Source organism: Osmia lignaria, chromosome 8, assembly GCF_051020975.1.
Source record: "Osmia lignaria lignaria isolate PbOS001 chromosome 8, iyOsmLign1, whole genome shotgun sequence".
Lineage (NCBI taxonomy): Eukaryota > Metazoa > Arthropoda > Insecta > Hymenoptera > Megachilidae > Osmia > Osmia lignaria.
Window position 1 is genome coordinate 9,880,362 of NC_135039.1, and position 18,157 is coordinate 9,898,518.

An 18,157-nucleotide genomic window follows, 5' to 3' on the forward strand; every position below is an offset into this window, starting at 1 on the left:
TGCTACTGTTCTCTATGTAAATATTGTATATTTTTCTAATAAAGTAAATTATTTGTTTTATGAAGATTTTTCACTATTTAACTAACTAATACTTCAACTTCATTATTTTATCAATCATTGGGTTAAATTATTTATAAAGATTGGGTTATCTTTTCTTATGACATTTTTATTCTTGCTTTCACCAAGTTCATTTTTTCATATCGTACTATAGATACCTATTATTAAAAAAAATTCAAACCTAACAAGAACTTAATGTGTAAAATTATATAATGTACAAACTTTTATATTATAAAAATATTGAATTATGTCACTTTAATAATAAACATACACACAACCCTATAATCCTGTTTTCAGAAAACAACTTCATGCTTTAATGAAAATTAAGAGTGAAAAAAGATACAACTACTGAGATTTCCTAAAATCACTGGATTTCTCCACACTAAATAAATAAATAAAAAAACTGTATTTATTGTACGCAACGAGCAGAATATTTGAAGAATTGTCATTTTATGTGAAATATTTTTAATTTAGCTAATTCATGTTACATGTATCAAATGTTTCGTAGTATTATACAGGTATTAAGTATATCTGTCAAATATAAAATTATATTTTAAAATCGTTATTGCACTATATCAACTCCCATTAAAAACTTTAACATACTGTAGAAGAAAAAGAATTAAAATAGAAGAAAATATAGATTTTTATACAAATTCTTTAACTACTTACATATAATACAATTAGTGCTTGTATGATTCTTCTATTATTTATAACTAATCAATTAATGTTTCAAACGATTACATGCATCATATCGCACAACCGTACGAAAATTATCAGTGGCCTTTTCATAAAGGCATATTTTTAAGAAGTTTACAGAAACTCAACTTACAAAATATTCGTAAAATTAAATTAAACAGCATCATTCAACTCCATACATCACTCGAATAACGCTTCTGCGAGTCCATCTTCTTGATATAATCAGCGGCATCTAATTCAGCCATATTTCCTTTCTCCATTACAACTTTCAATAAAATATTGTGTACGTCACGAGCCATATTTTTCGCGTCGCTATGAAAAATAAACAGATGTATATAGACAAATGTATGCGTTATAATTAATACCATCAATTTGTATACTAACCCACAAACATAAATATGCCCATTCTGTTTACCAATGACTCTCCATAATTCATCTTTATTGTTTTCTAATAAATGCGTAACATACACTTTTTCCGGTTGATCTCTGCTAAATGCGGTATGTAATATTAAACTACCATTCTTCACATACTCTTCAAGTTCTTCTCTATAAAGGAAATCTTCTTCTCTTTTTCTACACCCAAAGTATAAAATCGTATCTCCCACTTCTTTTCCTAATTAATGACAAAATAATTTTTCATTAATTTCCAGATTTAAATCAACCCTTGTTGTAATCAACACGTAACATAACCTGAATTTTTATTATTCACCTTCCTTTTTCGCAAGATCCCGTTCTTGTATAAATCCTCTAAATGGTGCAATACCAGTACCTGGGCCAACTAGAATAATAGGAGTCGATGTTCGAGTTGGTAAACGGAATTGCGATTTTCGCACAAAAATAGGAACGTAACAGGGTGGATCCGATGGATGTTTTTCTTTCAGCCAACTGGTAGTTACACCTCTGTTAATTCTACCCGTAGGAGTTTTATATTCCACTACGACTGCGGTGATATGGATCGATGTTGGATGTAGCTAAATGAAAAAGATTTAGTAAAGAAAATGAAATGATTAAAAATCTAACAAGGAGAGGGCCACAAGTGTGACGCTGACTTTTTGATGAGCTTTTGCATAATGATAGAATTTGAAAAACTGAAGCTAATGATACCCAGTTTTGGGCGTAGACGGTTATTAGTTTATGGGATATTTAATGTTAAAGTTATTACTCTCCTTATGGTCCGAAGTATAGGAAGTCTTTTCAATGGCCTCCCGGTAGGTGGCTGTTTTTTGTCGCGAGTTCAAATCCCATTGGACAGATTTTTTCAACATGTTACAATATTTCACTTTTTCTTTTTTTAGATTTCGCATTTTTTTATAAAAACTACCTTCCCGGTTCATGTACAACTTATATTCAAAGCAACGATTAAATAAAATTGTTCAAAAATATTTATTAATCAATTATAATAGCCAAAAAGTATATTTATTAGAAAAAAAAAGAAAAAAGTGAAATATTGAAAATATCTGTTCAATGGGATTTGAACTACCGCGAGGCTGACGCCTTACCGGTTACGCCACGATTCTTATTGAAAAGACTTCCTATACTTCAGACCATAAGCAGGGTAATAACTTTAACATTAAATATCTCATATACTAATAACTGTTTACGCCCAAAACCGGGTATCATTAGCTTCAGTTTTTCAAACTATCATTGTGCAAAAGCTAATCAAAATGTCAGCGTCACACTTGGGGCCCTCTTGTTGTTAGTTAAAGATTTGTGTCAACTGATATTGTTTTATTACTGTACCTTTGGCGACGAAGAAATTGAATAATAACGGCACTGCAATCTTGGTAGAATTTCACACAAATGATCCAAAGCTGGCTTTAATGTAGGAATATCTTCTAAAATGTGCACAATATTTCTATTTTCTTGCACTACCCATTGATGGTACGCGGCTTTCCCTTCGGCACTGGTCGATGTCATTAATTTCAATTTTTCTTTATCTTTTGGATCGGTACAATACTCTGCTAATTCCTTTAGAACGTGAGTACGTGGATTACTGGTGATATCTAAATAATGAGTCAGAGCAGTTCTATAGGAACAAGGACAGGGGAATGGATGCTTCTTCGTTGATTCCTCTGTAACATGTACAAAATGATTTATTAAAAATGTTGATAATGCTAGATAATATTATACATGGTGTCCCATAATTCCCGTAACACCGAGAAATGGGGAGTTGCTAGAGTAATCGGGAACAACTTTTTCCTTTACCAAAATGTTGGTTGAAGCTTCGTTTTTGAATTATTAATTAAAAACACTGGCCAATCAGAGCGCGCGCTCTACGCGCCCTCCCATTGGCTAGTGTTTTTCATCAATAATTCAAAAACAAAGCTTCAACCAACATTTTGGTAAAGGAAAAAGTTGTTCAAAATCACGCCAGCAATCCCCCATTTCCGGGTGTTACAGGAGTTATGAGGCCCTATATACAAGTATTTCATTTACCGTCTGTATTCGTTAGAGTGAACACGGTGTCTAAATCTACACCGCATTTTTCACCAATCTTGTTTACTTGTTCTGTATTGTTCACAGGATATACTGCTAAATGGTCACCAGTTTCATAACGCATTTTTGATCCGTCTATGTCAAATTCTATGTGCATACACGATCTTTCTGAAGTTGGACCATGAAGTTCACGGTTAACCTTCACAGGAGCTAAATAAGGATTCTTTGCATCGAACGGCCTATAAAAGATCGTTTTTTTCAAATGACGTCTTACTTATTTACATGTATATCTACAGGAAAGTTCCAAGAAACATACGCTCTCTGATTTTTGAAGGAGTGGAGTCGAGCAATTTCACCAGTGTAAATACGTTCAGCTGGTAAATCAACGTGTTCAGTAAGTTTATACTGTCGAATACTAACGTCCTCACCAGCACCTTCGATTCCAAAGAAATCACAAACCGCTGGCCAAAACTTATCTTTCCAGGTGATGAAATCATCTTCAATGCTATAATCATCAATATAGTAAGTACTTTTATACTAGCATGTTGTTAGTAGCAAAATGTTTCATTATTATTATGTATTAATTTGTATTTCCTGTATTTTACTGCGTGAACTTACTTGGCATCGTCATCCCCCATTCCAAGTTCAAAGACACGCGTAGCACCAAGTTGTTCTAATCTGTGATCAACGTATAATGCTACTTCATTATAATGTTCATAGGTTTTATTTCCAAGCCCAAATACCTAGAAAATAAAAGAAAAGGTTTAGAATAAATGAGTATTACTTGTATTAGTTTTATATGCATAGTTGTAAAACCATTTTAAAAATGCTAAAAAAAACCAGATTAAATATACAAATAGTTTTATATTCAAATTACATAATTATGTAATGCTTGATATTCTTTAGTATATTTTCACTTGAATACTACAAAGAAAATTTAACAAATACAATTAGAAATACCTCAAACCTTGGCGCTAAAGATAATGTTAGAAAACGCCGCTGGATAGCGCTTTCGTAGTTGTAACACTTCAGTATTACACGCAGAATATTGGAGAATCGTTTCATACTTATTATCGGATTATTTTTTAAGTACGTAAGGTATTTAAATATATCTTTAAACGTATGATATAAAATTTGATATAAAAATGTATAGTTATCATAGAGGTTATTTAACTAACACAGTATTCTTAATCTTTTTAAAAATAAAGATTACGATTCGACTATACTGACGTACAATCGTACACGTGCCTACTATGAATCGCTTACGTAATCTTCGGAATTTATGATTGTGGTTAGACATACACAATACAAATAACCAAAGAGATGAAATCAGTTATCCTCTATTTATTAATAATCGGTACATTAATCACTCAATAATAACATAATTTTAAAGGCTGCAGTTCCATGTTTCACCGCCTGTAGAACCAAATTTAGGATATGTTCCCTGATTGATTTCGACGAGTCCTATCGAATGAGTCTAGTCCCAGGTTGCGCAAACGAATAATGAAAAATTTATAACCGGTTGAATGTTTGTATTTTTTACTTAAAAGGAAGTTTAAAGTTCCTTTTTATAATAGCGGTTGAGTGGCGTATAGGTTAAGGCACTCGCTTTTCGACAGCGAGACCGGGAGTTCGAATCCCCGAGAAGAAAAAAAACAGTTTTTTTTCGGAAAACCTTAACCATACTAATTTTCAATATGAAAATTTGATTTAATTAGGTTAGGTTAATTTTTTCCATTTGCGCAACCTGAGACTAGGCTCATTCGACAGGACTCGTCGAGACCTTTCAGAATATAAGGGTGTTCCATAATTGGGGTAGGACCCGTGAAGGGATGATTGCTGAGGTCATTCTAAACAACTTTTTCCTTTGCTAAAATGTCGATTAAGGCTTCGTTTTTAAGTTATTAATGAGAAATACTGGCCAATCAGAGCGCGGCTTTAGCGCAGGCCGAACCCCGCTCTGCGTTTAAACCGTGGTCGTAATCAAGTGCATCGGCATCACGTCGGTGTAACAGGATTCGTTGCTCATGAGCAACCAATAATTCGATACTATTATTTCTTTCTTTTTTTAATTCATTATTCGATACAACTTTTGCCCAACGAATCCTATTATACCGACGTGGTGCCGATGCACTTGATCACGACCACGGTTTGAACGCAGAGCGTACCCAACACTCGTGGTTCTTCCCGCGCTAAAGGCGCGCTCTGATTGGCCAGTGTTTTTCGTTAATAACTCGAAAACAAGGCCTTAAAAAACATTTTGATAAAAGAAAAAGTTGTTTAGAATGACCTCAGCAATCATCCCTCTTCGACTCCAACCCCAGTTCTCAGATATCCTGTATATATTGTTCTATTTTAGAGGCAGTGAAACACGGAACTGTACCTGTTTGAAATAATACTGTACATTCAGAATTCAAACTCTCTTATTGAAGAAGGAAGAATATTAAATCATGCAATGTATATATACATATTAATGTACAAAATTAATTCATCTATAATGTATTCTACATGTATAAATTAAAAGGTGAACGTAATACTTACAGCATAGGTTAGTCCATTAAGATCGGCATCACCATTTTTTAGCCAGTCAACAAATTCCATAGCATTATCTGTAGGATCACCTTCTCCATACGTAGCTAAACAAAATACTGCCAAACTATTTGGAATTGTTTTCAGATGTATTAATTCCTCCTGTTGTAATAAATTATAATCATTTTAAACTACCATGCATAAATCAAATAAAATAACTAAGAAAAATTAAGATTTTACCGCATGCTTCAACTTTTAAATTAATCAATTTAAAGAAAGTAATCTTTAAAAAAGAAAACTCTACAATTTAAATTAAACGAATGAAAATGAACTGGATAATCTTTATTAAAATCAACTAATCACCATGTCACATTCTTCAGGATCAGCGACCATCCCTTTCATTCTATATCGGATACCCTCTTTGGCCAATCTACCAGCAAATTCTTCAGCAGTTCCAGTCTGACTACCATAGAACACTACTAAACTCCTTCCAGAAGTTTTCAATTTTTTTATGAATGAATTCTCTGATGGTTGGACCGTAGGAAACATTGTTGGCCTTTAAAACAAAATTTTGTCAATAATTTTATAAGAAAATGATTCTTAATTATGGTAAGCATTTTTTTCTTAAATAAGACAATTACTGAATGGAATAGGATTTTGCAGCTGGTGTATAAGTTTCTTGTTTATTTCGCCGCATTAGCCACCATAGTGCAGCCAGTAAAAGGGCACTGAGAAGGACGATATCCAGAGTACTGAAAAGTGGCTCATCAAGTACTTCGGCCCTTTCTTCGCTCTCCAACACCGGAGAACCCGCCATTCTTATTGCTTTGGGTTGTGTTGCGCCTGCAGTCTGTAACAAAATGAAAAATTTTACATTGCTATCACCTGGTGACTTTATCCTCCATTGAACAATACTAATTTACATACAAATGCGTCTGTAATCGCAAATATGATTAACCCTAACTAGAAGAATGACTCGTAACTGGGATCGAGGTCAATGAACTTTAAGTCATTTTGATTCACAACAAAAGTTTCAGTCTATATTTCTAATTATTCGGAGTAAGAAAAAAAATGCAACTGTGTCAACAGCAATATACTTTTATTATATTTTACATTGTTATCAATGTAATATAAATTCTCTTCTCAACTACTCCTATTATGTAATATTGATTCTCATCGACATGATTCACCTCATAGTATCAATTTGAGGAAAGATTATTAAACGACGTCACATGTTTTCAATTTTCTTAAAACTCACTTTATTTAAAACCAAAAGATAAGATTATACAAGATTATGTGATCATCAATAGGTTTTATTAATAAAACTGTTCAGTTTATTCATTCTTATAAGAGGAAACAAAATACATTTTTTAAATATGTGCCAACTAACTGTGATAACAGTTCAACAAAGCAAATGAGAAATAATAAATGTTCACGATTGATTGATAATATATCATAAGCCATTGAATCAAATTCAAGAAGGATGACATAGTGGTCTTAATTGTTTTGATTCTTAGAAATCAAGGTTCTTTTTTTATCAGAGACTGGCATCTCCGTTGCGGCTTTGAAGTAATAATTGATGTATTATTTATTGGTGATCAATCTCTAGTATTTCAGAGATTGCTGCCTGCAGAAACAGTAGAAGAGCGGCAATCCCATACTAACGCGTACGTTGTCACGATCGCACACGGATAGACAGAATTCAATGCGATAGTTTCGACAGTTTTTCGAAAATATCTCAAAAACTAAGGCCGAGCGGTGGTTACATGTATAGGAAAAAGTTGTTCAAAATGTTGATTTCTACAACATATTTAAAAATCATCGAAATCGGAGGTAGAACCGTAATCTAAATAATTACCTCCACCCCTGAATCTAGATTTGCGCCTTTTGAGGTTAATTAGAACAAAATCCTGAATTATGTTTTTAATCATTTGCATGGGTGACTTTCGTAAGCAAAAAACCAAGTCGATAGTGTAAATAGATTTTAACCCTTTTTACACTCTTAATCTTTAGAGGACGGGAAAACCACTATAGTGGCTCAAAAACAAAAGTTTCTGGTCATTGTTTAAATATCATTATTTTGGGGTTTTTGAGGTCGCTGATTACGAATATGAAGCACTGATATGTATACTATGGATTGGAGATGCTTGAAGCGATTTGAAGGTGGTTTTGGTGCGATGCGCCTCCATCATTCGACCGGTGTACTTTACTTCCCCTCGCCCGCGACTGCCCGCAGTACCCGCGTTGGTTGACCTTTACCAAAAGGTGGGGCGCAAATCCGGATGGGTCATATATCATGGGAAAGCCCTTGACGAGAGGAACACAATGGTGTGGGTGGGAGGTCTTAAATATGTGACCTTGACCCACTGTATATCAGTGATGTGAAGTCAGATTTCAGAAATTCAATATGGCAGAAAAAAATTTTAGTTTGCTGTCAGTCGAACTATCTGCTATAAACTATACTCATAAGTTACCCCTCAGGACGGGAAAGCCACTATAGTGCTTCGACCCATGATAGTCATTCACCCACAAGTATTCCCCGATATCAGATGCTCATTTTATGCATTTTCTTAGAGAGATCGATAATCCCAAATCTCTGCCCTGTAAAGGTTAAGGGTCGAATTTCTAAAAATCCCTTCTTACGGGGAAGGGTTTTTAGGTGTCCGCCTCCGATTGTTTTGATTTTTGGATATGTTTTAAAGGACCGAAAAATAAGGTATACGTGTTTTTTATTTTGGCCTGTTTTTATATTTAGGGGGTGAAATGACCCCTTAAAAGGTTGTCTCGAAAACTATCAGAGATAGAAGAAAACTTTTGAAGGAAAAGTTTCATGGTTTTTTATGAACATATAACAGCTGGTCATAAATTTTGTAAAAAATAATTTTTTTTATAACAAAAAATTTGTTTATAATATTATTTTAAAAGTAATAAAAAAAGAACGTAAATTTGTTTCTGAATCCATTGATGTATTATATGTATACTATGTTTGTCTCTTACATTTTTGCATATTTTAATCATACTCCGGGTCGCGGTCGTACTAGATATGGATATAAGGTTAATATCCATTACGATATCTGGCGTTTACCATGTATACTAGACATTAGTAAAGTTATTCAAAGGTTACCATATTAATAAAGATTACATTAGTACCTACGTATTAATATGCGATACTGATGGTAAGGAATATAATAAATGTAAATTAATTTCCGGTACTAGTAACATGATTGGTGCAATTATATTTCAAGTGTATGTTAGGTATGTGTATGTGGTATAAATTTATAATCTCAATCTTTTATAAAATGTTTATGGATTTATGGTGTGGAAAAATTATGTTAGACGTTTCTCCGACAATGTACTGTTATATGATGATGACGTTAATCTTCATTTAAGAAATAATGTAATTAAATAACAATCACTTGCACACAATCAACTGTCTTTACCAAGGTATAAATATCTATTGGTAAAAAATGAGTTCCATCGAAGTTGTCGCAGTGAAGTTGGCGCACTAATACATTCACGCCGCGTCGGTGAGCCAATCGGCGAGGTGCGCGGTTCACCGACGCAGCGTGAATGGTTAGTGTGCCAACTTCACTGCGACAACTTCGATGGAACTCAGCGTACATACACAGAAAAATAAATCAGGAGATTTTGTGAACACAGAACACACAAATGAAATGCGCTCTCTGTGATAAAATACCGATAGTTAGAGACTCTTGGTATAAAAAAGCATTTTGTTTAAAATATTTTTTTCATGAATACAGTCAAGTCTCCTATAACGCGATTAATTCGTATCGCGTTGGAAACTGTGTTATAAGATAATCAGAATTGATTGAAATCAGGAATTGCGTTTTATGGAAACCGCGTTATGAGAAACATAGTAATAAGACAAATCAGATTAATTTATACCCCGTTATATGGAAACCACTGCTGCGTTATACATATAGAAACCGCGCTATAAGAAACTCAGAAATAATACAAATTGAATGAATTCGTACCGCGTTATATAGAATCTAAGAAATAAATAAACTGTACATAAATCAGACCTATATAAAAACTGCATCCTCAAAGTATCAAGTTGTGATTGATACGATTAATGAATAAAATTTTATAATCGAAATGGTAATGAATATGTAGATTTTTACATATCTGAATTTAGATTTATTGAATACTAGCTGACCCGACAGACGTTGTCTTGTCCAAATTTTCCGACTTTCCTTTGTAATTGTAATCCAGGACCGTAACGAACAAAACAAAAAACGAATTACGCATATCCATCGTTCGAATGGTGAGTTATGGTCTTTAGTTCATACACTAACTCAAGCACTTTCATTTTTTCCCGAATTTTCCATTCCGAAAGGCCTCCCCAACCCAGGACAACTAAACTCCGGATTTATAGTAATTGAGGGACGAGAAATCGAATGAGACCAATTACAGAGCTGGATCTCTAACCGTTTCAGCTATCCTGGAGTGGGTTAGCGACTATACCCATCAGGCGCCTTACGCCTAACCTAAACCTAACCTAACCCTAACATGCAAGGTTAAGTTCAAGGTCACTACAAGATAATACTTTACGACCCCTAGAACTTTTCTTTTAATCATTTTCCGTGGAAATGCGTTCTTATCGAGATAATAGGGGGGGTCCCACATTTTTGGAATACCCTATATATCTCGAGAACGGTTTATTTGCTAGTTCTGAAAATGGTCTCATTCTATTTTTCGTCCCTCAATTACTATAAATCCGAAGTTTGGTTGTCCTAGGGTGGGGGGGGGGGCGTTTCGGAAGTATACCTCCGTTCTCAAGTGATGTGCTTACCAACGAACAGCATTTAATTTTTATTTATATAGATAGTATATAGTTTGTATAATAAAATTATAAACTAAAAAAATTCAGGTTATGGATTAAAAGCGTGTCTATGCGTGACTGCGCATTGTCTTTTTCCTTGTCGGCGTCAGACGGTTGACCTCCAGCGTCGTGCGTAGTGCGTAGTGCGTCAGCCGATTTTCAAACGTTAGGTGAGTTAGTTGTACGAACCAGCAAAATTTCCGAAAGAAAAAAAGGGTAATTATTGAGATTAGGTTACACCTCACCGATTTTGATGAAATTTAAATATGTTGTAAAACTCAACATTTTGAACAACCTTTTCCTATACATATAACCGCCGCTCGACCTTAGTTTTCGAGATATTTTCGAAAAACTACTGCTACTACTACAATGAATTCTACGTACATATACTGTTTTCTACTGTTTTCACAAACACATTGCGGTGGCCGAAAAGCCATAGATAGAATGGGTAAATGTCACTGATATATATACTATGGATACGAGATTCCCATAAGCCAGCCGTACAGCGGTTGAAGCGAATTGAAGAAGACTTTACTCGCCAAAGCCGCCACCGTTCGACCGATGTATTAAAGGAAATAGCCAATCAGCGGTAAGATTTTGAGTACCGCCACCGACGAGAGACTGTCGAAAGTCGAGACAGTCTCTCGACGCGGGTACCGCGGGCGGTCGCGAGGTGAGGGGAAGCAAAGTACACCGGTCGAACGATGGAGGCGCATCACACCAAAACCACCTTCAAATCGCTTCAAGCATCTCCAATCCATAATATACATATCAGTGGTAAATGTTTTAAAACAAATGAAAATGTTACGTTAGTCCGTAGAACAAATTTTTCGGGACGAATAGCAGGCATTGGATTCTTAAAGGCGTGGGCGGGGCCTCACACCTGCCCCATAAAATATAACCTAACCTAACCTAATTATTCTATTGATGGAGGATGCATAACTATGTAAATATGTAAATAGGATAATTAAGTTAGGTTAGGTTAGGTTAGGGACGAATAGCAGGCATTGGATTCTTAAAGGCGTGGGCGGGGCCTCACACCTGCCCCATAAAATATAACCTAACCTAACCTAATTATTCTATTGATGGAGGATGCATAACTATGTAAATATGTAAATAGGATAATTAAGTTAGGTTAGGTTATAATTTACGGCGAAGGGGTGCCGATGCTTTTAGATTTTGAACTTTTTCGGAGGCAATATGTATCTATAGATTAAAGAAATATAAACCGTCAATACCGTATTAACCTAATTTCAATAATTACCAAAAAAAAGTCGCTCTTCTCTTGATTGGGAAAGTCAAAATCCGTTTCTTCATGGTGACCATGCATTTGCAACTGGTTCTGACTAGTTATGGGGAATTTCATTGAATTTTGACCAAGTCGAAGTTCCAACTTTGGATGTTCATATCTCAGGAACTAAAAGAGTCTACCAAATAATATTGCAGGTGGTTACTAAGGGTGTCAAGGTCTACCAGTATACCAGGTTTGGTCAAGATCGCAGGTGTCGGGACACGCTGTAGCGATATATTATAGCCTGATTTTTTTTCCTGAAGGAAAAAATCAAGAGAAGAGCGAAAACGCGTTACATATAAGGAGACCGCGCTATAGGAGAGCTGTCCACATTTCGCTCCGCGTTATATGGAAATCGCGTTATAAAAATACCGCGTTATAAGAGACTTGACTGTATTATTTCTGCGACAAATATGGATATTAAGTGAATCGTTTCGTAAACTACATCCATCTTATATAAAATTCAAATTATAAATTTATACCACATATATATACTTAACATACACTTGAAATATAATTGCACCAATCATGTTACTAGTACCGGAAATTAATTTACATTTATTATATTCCTTACCATCTATATCCCATTTTATACGTACCCAAACTCCTGAACCTAGAAACATGAAATTCGGGTAGTGTATTCCTCTCATGACGTAAGCATGAGTTTAGGTACTAATGTAATCTTTATTAATATTGTTACCTTTAAATAACTTTACTAGTGCCTAGTATACATGGTAAACGCCAGATATCGTAATGGATATTAACCGTACATCCATATCTGGTATGACCGCGACCCGGCGTATGTGCGCGATGCATATATAATATTAAAACATGCAAAAATGTAGGAGGCAAACATGGTATATAATACATCAATGGATTCAGAAACAAATTTATGTTCCTTTTTGTTATTGTGTAAATTGTGATTACTTTTAAAATAATGTTTCAAACTTTTTAAACGTTTTAAAATTTATGACCAGCTATTATATGTTCATAAAAAACCATGAAACTTTTCCTTAAAAAGTTCTCTTTTATCTATGATAGTTTTCGCGATAGCCTATTGTAGTTTTGAGGGGTCGTTTCACACCCTAAATATGAAAACGGTCCAAAATATAAACACACGTATACCTTATTTTTCGGTCCTTTAAAATATAACCAATAATCAAAACAATCGGAGGCGGACACCTAAAAACCCTTCCTTGGGTGCTTACGTCATGAGAGGAATACACTACCCGAATTTCATGTTTCTAGGTTCAGGAGTTTGGGCTGGGCGTTGATGAGTCAGTCAGGACATTTGTCTTTATATAAATAGATTGAAATCGCAACTACAAATAAATGGTAAAACGAATACATTATGTATTTATATATCATGTTATGAATAATGATATAATACTTTTCTATAAGGAATTCCTGATCAGTGAAAATGGTGGAATAAAAAAAAGTTGTAGAGAAAGCAGGAAATTCTTTATAGGTTAGAAAGTGAAACGATCTATTTTTGACTGAAGGTGCATTCTCTCTTAATTTATCTTAATCATTATGCAGTAGAATTAGAAGCTTATCGAAGCAAATAGATTTCGTAAAATAGTTTTCGTAAAATTTTCCTATTTTAATTCTGATAAGTTTCAAATTACAGGAGCTTTGTAATGAGTCGAAACTGTCATTAACTATTATGCAACAGAAAGTTACATAATTTGTAAATAGCAACGAGCTCGTGAAATGCTGTTTATAAACACATTTCACGTTCAGTAAAACGTACTAAACGGTGCGTGATAAGAACAATCAATGAAAGTCATCGTGTACTGGCAAAAACTGATTAGATATTCGTTTGTCGTAACCAAATAGAATTCATCAACTGCTTTTGTAAATTTTAATTGTATGTACTCAAACTCACTACGTTAATCGCACAAAGAAATTTCCGCAAGCGATTTCACCGTAAATTTTTATCATTTATTAACTTACAGGAAAATAATTATGAATAGAACTGAATAAAAGTGATATTTGATACATATAAGGTTATAATTTAGTGCCATTTTTAAACTAATCCGAAATATTCCGAATAATAGCGGAACATTCCGAATCAGCCCGAATAATGAACAGTAACACAATTTGTAATCCCTTTGAAGTAACAAGTATATTTTTCTGAATAAAATGAATGAGAGTCATAATTAAGGTATTTTATGCTAAACTATAAATAAAAAAGAAGGAATGAGGTTTGTTGTTAATGTATTCATGCAAATATGTATACGTGTCGTATATCTATGTAGTGCATCAAGGCATTATCCTTTTTTGACTTTTTATATGCACAGGGCCGGCCCTGGGCCTAGGCAGACTAGGCGGCCGCCTAGGGCCCCCATAAGACGACTTTGCGTCCAACAATAAAAATGCAAGAAGAGTAATGTTTACTTGAATATTAATTAGTTATACAAGCTTTAATGTTAATTTTATAAATTTTATTTGAGGTAGTTTTTTTTATGTCATATATGTGAAGGAGTTCTTTTTCGGAGCTCGCCTCGGACCCCGGAAATCTCAGGGCCGGCCCTGTTGAAAGGCCATATTGCAATTATTCTAAATCTACAATTGCAATTATTAATGATGCTTTGAAAGGCCATATTGCAATTATTCTAAATCTAAAATTGCAATTATTAATGATGCTTTGAAAGGCAGAGTCGGCCCTGGGCCTAGGCAGACTAGGCGGCCGCCTAGGGCCCCTTCAAGGTCCAGGGCCCCCGTAGGACAATTTTGCGTCTAAGAATGCAAGAAAGATAATATTTACTTGAATATTAATCTAAATTAGTTATACAAACTTTAATTATAATTTTATAAATTTTGAGGTACTTTTTTTATGTCATATATATGAAGGGGCTTTTTTCGGAACTCGCCTCGGACCCCCGAAATCTCAGGGCCGGCCCTGTATATGCAATCGTATATTGAATATTTCCTTTTTTTCTTTTTTCTAATACACCTACAGAATATTTCTAGCACACGATTTGCACATTCGATACATCATTCGCAATTCAATAAACAGGCATTGTTGCTCCTGCTACAGGAAAATATAACGGATGTCGCAGAATTATACAATGCTGAAAACAACATAGATATGTAAATAAGATAATCTGTGAAACATTACGGAATGCTTATTACCGAGTTAAACTGAAACATCTTTTTACTGTATTTAAAGGAATTTACTGTATTTACTGTAATTGTGAGTACTTTACGATGCACGTGGACTCATTGAAACAAGGTGAATTATGATCGTTCAGAAACAAGGGCAAGAACACTTTATCGTTTAAGTCGTATTAAGTTTTATTACATTGAAGGTCACTGGGTCGACCGTGAATTTTTATTGGCGCTGGACATCCCGGAAACTAAGAAGACTTTCAAATTTTCATAACAATTAATACTTTAAGAAAAATCATTTTTTACATTGATCAATCTGAATACAGGGTATCTGAGAAAGTTACTTAAATTTGGGGTATACTTCCGAAAAGCCCCATCACCCCAGGACAACCAAACTTCGGATATATAGTAATTGAGGGACGGGAAATCGAATGAGACCATTTTCAGAACTGGCAAATAAACCGTTCTCGAGATATACAGGGTATTCTAAAAGTGCGGAAACCCCCTATTACCTCGATAAGAACGCATTTTCACAGAAAATGACTAACCTAACCTAGGTTAGGGTTAGGTTTAATGACTAATCTAACCTAGGTTAGGGTTAGGGTTAGGTTAATCATTTTGCGTGGAAATGCGTTCTTATGAAGATAATAGGGGGTTTCCGCACTTTTAGAATACCCTGTATATCTCGAGAACGGTTTATTTGCCAGTTCTGAAAATGGTCTCATTCGATTTCTCGTCCCTCATTTACTATAAATCCGAAGTTTGATTGTCCTGGGGTGATGGGGCATTTCGGAAGTTTCCCCTAAATTTGATAAAGTTTAATTGACCTCTTTTTCTAGATAAAGAATGAGAAACGTTGCAGAGTTATGCAAACTACAACTCTGTTAATGCACTGGTTCCATCGAAAGAAACGTTTCTGACATTGTTTTGACCACGTGTTGTCAACAAGGTCGGTCACAAATCACATTCTTCTACTTTTCAGAAACCGGTCTACGAATCACCGATGGGTCAGGACGAGTTTAGTATCCGCTCGAGTTCAAGTACAAGGTGATAAAAAAGAGTTTGATTTTTCTTACCGGTAATTCCATTGTTCTATACAACGTTACGGTGATTTCAGTGAGTGGCCCGATAAATCTTGGAAAGTAGTTGCAGTACTCTAGAGACGATCACTATCGATTCTGGAAAAAGTGTACACGTTCACACGATAAATGAGCACTGGTGGCAGGTTCGCGGCGTTATGCCGAGGACTCGATGCAGCACGTCCTCGTCACGTGGAGAACGGAAAACTGACGAGTCATGGCCGAACGACCCTGTGTAGCTCTGCGCGCGTAATAGCCTCGTCGAGGCATGCGCGCACACATACACGTAAGTGCACGCGCACGGATCGCTGTCATCCCGGTGACGTCCGTTCGTTCATCCAACCGTTCAGCTGATACCTCGTCTACTACGCTTCTTTTGTCATAAGACCAAGATTTAATTGAATATTTCCAACACGGAAATTGACTCGATCCCCTTGAAAACGGTTATATAATACAGATGAAACTCATGCAGCAATTATCAATCTGTTTCTAAACGTCCTATAACGATTATGTACCTATAAGAACAACTTTATGTACGATGGAGCAATGAGTTGGCGATAAGCCCTTTCTTCTCTTCAATTATTATCGGATCACTGAATGTACTGGCAATGAGATAACAATAACAACATATAGGTAGTGGTAATACATCTATACTGGGTGTCCCATAACTCCCGGAAATGGGGAGTTGCTGGAGTGATCCGAAACAACTTGTTCCTTTACCAAAATGTTGCTTCAAGCTTCGTTTTTGAATTATTAACGAAAAACACTGGCCAAAGAGAGTGTTGGCTCTAAACCGCGCTCGGTCGTAGTCGTGAACAAACGCATTGGCACAAACGCATTCGTTATGCATGAAGAACGAATAATTCTACGGGTATACTTCCGAAAGGCCCCCCCACCCTAGGACAACCAAACTTCGGATTTATAGTAATTGAGGGACGAGAAATCGAATGAGACCATTTTCAGAACTGGCAAACAAACCGTTCTCGAGATATACAGGGTATTCTAAAAGTGCGGAAACCCCCTATTACCTCGATAAGAACGCATTTTCACGGAAAATGACTAACCTAACCCTAACCCTAACCTAGGTTAGATTAGTCATTTTCGGTGAAAATGCGTTCTTATCGAGGTAATAGGGGGTTTCCGCTACACTAACCTAACCCTAACCCTAACCTAGGTTAGGTTAGGTTAGTCATTTTCCGTGAAAATGCGTTCTTATCGAGGTAATAGGGGGTTTCCGCTACGCTAACCTAACCCTAACCCTAACCCTAACCTAGGTTAAGTTAGTCATTTTCCGTGAAAATGCGTTCTTATCGAGGTAATAGGGGGTTTCCGCACTTTTAGAATACCCTGTATATCTCGAGAACGGTTTATTTGCCAGTTCTGAAAATGGTCTCATTCGATTTCTCGTCCCTCAATTACTATAAATCCGAAGTTTGGTTGTCCTGGGGTGATGGAGCCTTTCGGAAGTATACCCATTTGTCGCATGCTTCCCTCGATACCCACGCTCTGCCAATGTGTTTGTTCACGACCGAGCGCGGCTCATTGTCAAAGCCAACGCTCTCGTGGTTATGCGCGCGCTCTACGCGATCCCCCATTGGCTAGTGATTTTCGTTAATAATTCAAAAACGAAGCTTCAACCAACATTTTGGAAAAGGAAAAAGTTGTTCAGAATCACGCCAGCAATCCCCCACTTTAAGGTGTTATAGGAGTTATGACTCACCCTGTATGGTTTTAAAAAAAGATTACAGGGAATCTATCATGATTTAGAAAGATTTATTTAATCACTTTTTTATTTATTTAATTTTTTTATTATTTATTTATTTAATTTCAGGATAACAGTTTAAATAGAACTAGTGATAATTACTTACTACCATAATGTTTTCAAATATGAGTCATATTTGTTTTTAATCTTGGAATAAAAATGACTTCAAATTAAATTTGAACTTAACTTGTTGATTCATAGCTTAAAATATTTTCTTGAAATTGTATTTCAGATACGATGGATCAATTCAGCGAAAAGGAGGACATATGTACTTATTTTTGGAGTGTATCGATTAATCATTAACGACAAGATCATATCTATATATACAAAGGCAAATGTCCTGATTGACT

The 18,157-nt window shown here is 35.3% G+C and overlaps 1 protein-coding gene across 5 annotated transcripts; it reads right to left on the bottom strand.

Annotated features, from left to right (window-relative positions):
- Positions 1 to 178: 178 nt before the first annotated feature.
- Positions 179 to 16,217, bottom strand: Cpr (Cytochrome P450 reductase). Of its 5 annotated transcripts, none has more exons than XM_076689646.1 (11): positions 9,159 to 9,356; positions 6,360 to 6,568; positions 6,082 to 6,274; positions 5,731 to 5,880; positions 3,808 to 3,932; positions 3,506 to 3,694; positions 3,190 to 3,428; positions 2,494 to 2,825; positions 1,463 to 1,724; positions 1,138 to 1,366; positions 187 to 1,065 (listed from the first exon to the last, which is right to left on the bottom strand). In XM_076689646.1, the coding sequence occupies exons 1-11, from the start codon at positions 9,339 to 9,341 to the stop codon at positions 921 to 923; spliced, it is 2,256 nt and encodes a 751-aa protein (XP_076545761.1). In that variant the 5' UTR covers positions 9,342 to 9,356; the 3' UTR covers positions 187 to 920. The 5 variants fall into 5 exon arrangements, with proteins under 5 accessions (XP_034190702.2, XP_034190700.1, XP_076545761.1 ...); XM_034334812.2 differs by lacking the exon at positions 9,159 to 9,356 and adding an exon at positions 16,043 to 16,213 and having other exon boundaries at positions 191 to 1,065; XM_034334811.2 differs by having other exon boundaries at positions 179 to 1,366.
- Between the last annotated feature and the right edge of the window lie 1,940 nt (positions 16,218 to 18,157).

Excerpts from the sequence above, each read along its gene's own strand:
- Cpr (XM_034334811.2), bottom strand. The coding sequence starts at position 9,341 with ATGTACGCTGAGTTCCATCGAAGTTGTCGCAGTGAAGTTGGCACACTA. Across the intron at positions 5,881-6,081 it reads ATCCTGAAGAATGTGACATG|GAGGAATTAATACATCTGAA; the intron begins GTGATTAGTTGA and ends TTATTACAACAG. Across the intron at positions 2,826-3,189 it reads CACTCTAACGAATACAGACG|AGGAATCAACGAAGAAGCAT; the intron begins GTAAATGAAATA and ends TACATGTTACAG.